The sequence below is a fragment of the Mustela nigripes genome, chromosome 13, assembly GCF_022355385.1.
Source record: "Mustela nigripes isolate SB6536 chromosome 13, MUSNIG.SB6536, whole genome shotgun sequence".
In the NCBI taxonomy this organism is placed as follows: domain Eukaryota; kingdom Metazoa; phylum Chordata; class Mammalia; order Carnivora; family Mustelidae; genus Mustela; species Mustela nigripes.
In genome coordinates this window covers 66,406,618-66,413,218 of record NC_081569.1, presented here as the reverse complement: position 1 = coordinate 66,413,218, position 6,601 = coordinate 66,406,618, and the positions used below count along the sequence as shown (strand labels likewise).

The following is a 6,601-nucleotide window of genomic DNA, read 5'->3' as shown; positions in this document are numbered from 1 at the left end:
AAAACAAACTGAGGGTTGCTGGGGGGAGGGGAGGTGGGAGAAGGGGGTGGGATTATGGACATTGGGGAGGGTATGTGCTTTGGTGAGTGCTGTGAAGTGTGTAAACCTGGTGATTCACAGACCTGTACCCCTGGGGACAAAAATATATGTTTATAAAAAGTAAAAAATTAAAAAAAAAAAAAAGCTGTATCTCTCAGGCGCTTGGGTGGCTCAGTGGGTTAAATCCTCTGCCTTCAGTTCGGGTCATGATCCCAGGTCCTGGGATTGAGCCCCGCATTAGGCTCTCTGCTCAGCAGGGAGCCTGCTTCCTCCTCTCTCTCTCCACCTACTTGCGATCTCTGTCAAATAAATAAATAAAATCTTAAAAAAAAAAAAGCTGTATCTCTCATCTCTATGAAAAGATCTATTCTCCTTTGCCAACATATGACTTTTTATACTCTCAGTTCATTTCTCCTGTCCTAAAAATATTTTATTGCCTGCTAAACTAAGTTTTCTCTAAATTGGGAAAAGAAAAACACCCCAAACTGCTTATTCCATCAAAACCGGCTCCTGTATTATCTTGGCCAAAATGAAATTCACTAATCCAGGGCACCAAAATTGATAATAGAGAGAAGGGTTCTTGATAAGATTTTTAAAAGTCCTCTGGCATCACAGCGGGTCATTACTTAACCTGTCAATCTTATGTAGTCAGTAGCGTTCCTTCCACTCCCTTCTGGATAATTATGTTGAGCTCTATTGTCTCAGTTACTAGCATATAAGCACTGAGAGGAAGGAGAATATGACCAGTATGGCATCTAGAGTATTGCCAAGTGTACAAAATGCTTAAGTGCTGGTCATGATGATGTGTAGTAAATTTGTCCCTGCGTCGTGGCACAGCCAGTGGGTCCCAGAATTACACGGCTTTCTGTCAGCCCTTCTCCCTGGCAGGTGTTGGAAGTTTGGGTAGCAATGCCTGAGTCTATCGGCACTTCCAGGGACACAAGTCTGCTAAGATCTTCTCCTCATGAGGTAACCCAGAGCACAGCTGGGTGGCCTGGACTGACACCCTGCTTCTCTCACTTTCTTGTCATGTGACCCCGTGCAAGAATTTCATTTTCTTAAATCTCACTTTTCTAACCAGTAAAAACAAGAACAGAGATCCTTTCTCCTTTCTCCTCACTAGACTGTAATATAGGTCAAATAAGAAAAATTGTAGGAAAATGCTTCGAGGAATAGGTATGTCCTAAAAAAATTCATTGAAGTAGCTAAGGACTTTGAGTGGCATGTGCTTGTGTGTGTGGGAGAGACAGACAGAGATGGAGATAGAGAGAGCGAGATTGTTATGGGAACGCAGTGGAGATAGACTGGTTTGAAGGGCCTAGACTTACTATTTTGCTATAATTTTAATGCTTTCTCCTCACTTTGGAGACTGGTGATTGGTCGATAATTATGGTTCAATTTTTAGAATTTGCTTTGCATTCCTCCCAGGATAACCACCAATAAGTTACCATTAGTCTACCACATACTTCCTGAACAAAAAGGAACTCATTCATCTCTGAATGTTTATCCAAAGCATGGGAAACTTGGTTTAATTCTCTAGATATTTGTAGGGTCATCAATTTTATCCAAATATTTAATCTAAATTCTATGTGCTGTCATTTCAGGACATTATGTCTGTTTTTCATCTCTTTGGTTAATCTACATAATAGCACTCTCTGGCTCATTCCATCCTTTTATATTTCTGTGGACAGTTACAACCCCAAATGCCTTCCTTTTATTTCTGAGCCAGTTCTCTTTTTCTTGTCTCAAAGGCCATAATTTGGAAATATTTATCACTTTTAGTTGGTCTCCTATGAAATCTGAAACACTTTTTATCCACTCGTTTAAATTCGGGATCATGGCCCTTGCCAGTCCTTGCTCTGTGAATCAAGGAAAGGGGCTCTTGTCCAAACTGCCTTGCCATTTTCCTGTCACGGCCTGTACCCACCTGACTCGCCTAAAACAATACAAGGTGAGCAGGGAGGGAGGCATCTTCCTGGGGTGAAGTAGCACTTACCACAAAGACTTCACAGCAGATGCAAAGGCCACTATTCTTAGTAAAGGCGTGAGTAATGTCCAAGAGAGCAGGTCTTGTCATTGGTCCCCCCGTTAAGACAATGCACTGGGGCCTGGAAATGGAGAAAAGAAGATGTAAGAACTGGCCATTATAGGAAGCCTATGAGCCAGAACAATCTCAGTGGAAATGGCAGGAATGGAGTGTTTGACCAACTAGGACAACCTCCCCGCTAAATATTTCTTGGGTTCCTCGCCAGAATTCTTGAATCATCCTATCTATTCATCTTTCCACCTTTGTATCCTTAGTTTATTAGTGATGGCAAAATGTGAAGTAAGGGGGCGCCTGGGTGGCTCAGTGGGTTAAGCCGCTGCCTTCGGCTCAGGTCATGATCTCAGAGTCCTGGGATCGAGTCCCACATCGGGCTCTCTGCTCAGCAGGGGGCCTGCTTCCCTTCCTCTCTCTCTGCCTGCCTCTCTGCCTACTTGTGATCTCTGTCTGTCAAATAAATAAATAAAATCTTTAAAAAAAAAAAAAAGTGAAGTAAGGAAAAGGTGGTCTTGTGTTCCCTTTTTCTCTCCAGGCACCACCCTTTCCTAAATCCCCAGTACAGCCTGTCCTGCTCCAGCAGCTATCTCCAGGCCACTTTCTTTCATCGTCCCTGCAAAGGGAGGGGTGGTCCATTCAAAATAAGATATAACTAGTGAAGAGTTTAAAATGTTGCTTTTGGGGGCACCCGGGTGGGGCAGATGGTTAGACCTCTGCCTTCAGCTCAGGTCATGATCCCAAGGTCCTGAGATCGAGCCCCACATTGGGCTCTCTGCTCAGCAGAGAGTCTGCTTTCCCCTCTGCCTCTCTCCCCTGCTCATGTTCTCTCTCTCAAATGAATAAATAAAATAATAAAAAAATAAAATTCTACTTTTCCTAAGAGAATTCAGTAAGCCACAGAGCCTTAAGCTGAATGGAGACAGCACCAAGGATTAACTTCCTTAGGGGGTGTCTCTCTGAAATCGCATCCTGAGATCATCTCTCTATCTCTGTGCATGAAGGTGACACCCAGCATCACGAAAGTTTACAGCTGGGGGTAAGCTTAGCTCAGAGTGGAAGAGAAGAAGCACACATTCACAGAGATGTTGTTGTGAAAATGAGGCAGTTCTGTAGGACTCTCTAGACTTAGAATGCACCCATAAAGCATATCACTACTCGAGTGCATCTGTCTCCGCTAAAGGAAAGACACTTCTACTGTGGAGAGACACCAGGATGCCTGAGAAGCCAACTTTACCTGAAATTTTTCACGTGGTCTTCCACGGTAGTCAATTCCAGGGCATTGTCTAACGCACTGACATAGGAAAGAGCCTGTGTGGAGGAGCCCCAGTTCACATCTGCGGACAACAGAAGATTTTGGCATTAAAAGCATTGACCTTTCTCTCTGTATGCTGTGAATAATTTTTATAAGTCATTGCCTTCTATGATTTTCCTTGGCTAGGTCATCAGTGAGGAGTGCCCAAATTAGAGAAAACACAATGTAGTATTTCCTAGAAAGAGCATTGTGTCTTTCTATGAATGCTTTATGAATTTTTAGAAGTAAGATGGCTCTTTCCAGTTAAGGATCAGACTTTAAAGCTGTAGCCCCAGCAATTTTACCTGGTGGGAGAGGCTATGTGATAACCACATTGCAAGTGGATAGACTTGGATAAATGGTTAACCCCTAAATAAATTCAAAACGTCTTCACAAATTCTTGGATTGAAAAGAGGCATTTCTTTTTTTTTTTTTTTAAGATTTTATTTATTTATTTGACAGACAAAGATCACAAGGAGGCAGAGAGGCAGACAGAGAGAGAGGAAGGGAAGCAGGCTTCCTGTTGAGCAGAGAGTCCGATGCGGAGCTCGATCCCAGGACCCTGGGATCATGACCCGAGCCGAAGGCAGAGGCTTTAACCCACTGAGCCACCCAGGAGCCCCTGAAAAGAGGCATTTCTGTCGACACGGATCATTTTGAATAGCTATTTTGAATAGCTCAGGATCTCATTTTTTGGGGTATCCATGAAGAGGTTTCAGCAAGCATTTTAATTTTTGATCTTTTAGGACCTAATCTTCGTCACGAGGGAGGTAAATACTACCATTTCCTACCCGCTTTTTTTCCCTACCTTTTTTTGAAGAAAAAAAAAATTAGATGGACCCTTTCATCAGGAAGTCCCTGGTGAGAATGTACAGATTTACTCCAGAGGGCAGACAGAATCATTTCCCTAGTCTTACTTGGAAGAGTCAGGGAAATGGTGGGGAATGATCTGGAGATAAAAAGATTAATATTGCCTAAAGTGTTGACTATGAGCCAAGTATTTAACGTACCTTAGGTATGCTATTTAACTTACACTCTACTTAAAATATTAGCCCCATCATGTCCTGCTACCTTGGCAAGTGATCAAGTTTCTTCATCTGTAAAATGGGTCTAAAAATAGCCAATATGGAGCCTTATTGTGAGGATTCAATGAGTGCATGGTCTATAATAGATGCTCAACATAGTTAAATGTTATGCTGTATTACATTATTAATATCCACTGTCCACATGGCACACCCAAGCACATAGGGGCTGCTCAATATACCTTTGTTGAAGGAATGGTTAGTCGAGGAGTGCTTTCAACGCCCCCCACCCCCATACAGTCCTTATCTTACCTGGCTTCTTGTAAGTCACATAGATATAGAGGAAGAACTCAATGACGTAGGTGATGACAGCTGCCCACCAGTTGATGACAAACATAACTGCACAGCACAAAATAGCTCCAAAAAGAGATACCCACATGTTGTAAATTCCATATGCAGGTCTCCATCCTGAAAAAAAAAGTCTCAGTGCATAAAAAACTTTTACACTATTGCTTCATATCACCGCATATGATTAAAACGCAGGCAACAGTTTTTCCTAGCATAAAAATCAGAATGTTTGGGTCAAGCTCCCAATTTTGTTATTAGTTTTCTGTGATCTTGGGTCCTTGGCTTAGGAAAGTATACCAAATGAGAACGCTGTGAAATACCGAAAAGGTGTCATTTATGGCTTTCTTCCTATGTCCTGCACGCCCCAATCATCTTCCTCAACTATGAGACCTTAAGCCTCTCCTATCTCTACCATCAGGAGCTGAAAGGAGGCAGGAGAGATGAGAAGAGTGGAGTCGAGTGGGAAGGATGGGGAAAACGCCTTGGTGGCTCAAGAAAGAGGAAGTTAAGACAATGGGCTTATTGTTCCGATGAAAAAGGCAGAGCATCGTCAAAAGTCAAGCCACTAACTTTCTGCTAGTTCTGTCTTTACCTTAAGAGGATAGTACTTGGGGATGGGAGGTCGAGGTACCAGGTGGTGGGTATTATAGAGGGCACGGATTGCATGGAGCACTGGGTGTGGTGCAAAAATAATGAATACTGTTATGCTGAAAATAAAAAATAAAATAAAGGGGAAAAAAAAGAGGATAGTACTTGCCCTTTCAGAAATAATAATCTATGGGAAAAGAGGGAGACATTTCTCAGCATTGGCTTCTTAAACCCAATGCGTTCATAAGATTTTGCATTTTACAGTGAAAATTTCTCAGGGTTCATATATGCATGGGAGAGTCCCTTGTTCTCTTAGTTCCCTGCCATGCAGAAGCTGGGGAAGCTCTGATTTGAAGGGCATTTGGACAATGGACATTTTAAATTTGGAGTTGCCAAAATACAGAGCTTTCCAAGTCTTCAGGAGCAATTTCTGAAGTGGCCACAAGATGGAAATAGCACTTTGAGGACATCACTGAAAATGCCCTTATTTCTCGGAGTCTGGCTGTGTGTGTGTCACAGGGGCACTGTGTGTGTCATTTCGGGATTTTGTGTATCCACTTGTCTCTATGTGGGCTGCTCTTTTTCCTCTCTCTCCTTTTCTCTCTTCCCCTTTCGCTCCTTCCTTTCCAGTCTTTCCCTTACCTACTCTATTATTTCACCTTGTTTTTCAAAGATTAACATAACGTGGTGCAGAGGCACCCATTTCTATAACTTGTATTCACCAGCTAGGACTTTCTGTTCTCTGCTTAAAAGAAGACAACACAACAGAAATAAAAATTCCTCAGTTATCGTCTGGAGCCGAGTGACGTTGGGTGGACGAAAGCTTCCCTTCCATCCATATTCTGTCTTATTGGCAGCAGGATTTCCAAAGGAAGCTGGAGACCACAGCAGGCCCTAACAGAGTGGAAATGCGTTCATATCCCTGAGAAAGACCCTCCTGGGGAAGAACTTTCTGAAGGTCAACGGTGACGAGTGTCTATTCTGGTGGAAAGGCAGAAGGAATTCTAATAGCCAATGAAAGTGAGGAAGAGGGGGAGGTAGTGAGGTAGGAAAGGTTGTTCGGTGTGAAATTCTGCACCTCTTTCAACCACAGTCTGCGGAGGGCAGGGATGTCACTGGCTTCAGCACGAATCTGCATTGACTATACTCAGCAGGTAATTATGGGAACTACTCATCCTTCTCTTCTGCACCATGGGCAGGAAACAAATTGATAGTAAGGAAGTTTCAAATATATACATTTATTCCACTTCTGTGGTCACTTTCACCCTGGAA

At 42.8% G+C, this 6,601-nt stretch overlaps 1 protein-coding gene across 4 annotated transcripts in view; it reads right to left on the bottom strand.

Moving 5' to 3' along the window:
- SLC12A1 (solute carrier family 12 member 1) overlaps positions 1 to 6,601 on the bottom strand; it is an 87,947-nt gene that overhangs the window by 44,087 nt on the left and 37,259 nt on the right. For all 4 annotated transcript variants that reach the window (XM_059372768.1, XM_059372767.1, XM_059372769.1 and 1 more), the window contains 3 exons: positions 4,706 to 4,861; positions 3,315 to 3,414; positions 2,036 to 2,147 (listed from right to left, as the gene is read on the bottom strand). In XM_059372768.1, the coding sequence (XP_059228751.1) occupies positions 2,036 to 2,147; positions 3,315 to 3,414; positions 4,706 to 4,861 (368 nt within the window). The remainder of the gene's footprint in view (positions 1 to 2,035; positions 2,148 to 3,314; positions 3,415 to 4,705; positions 4,862 to 6,601) is intronic.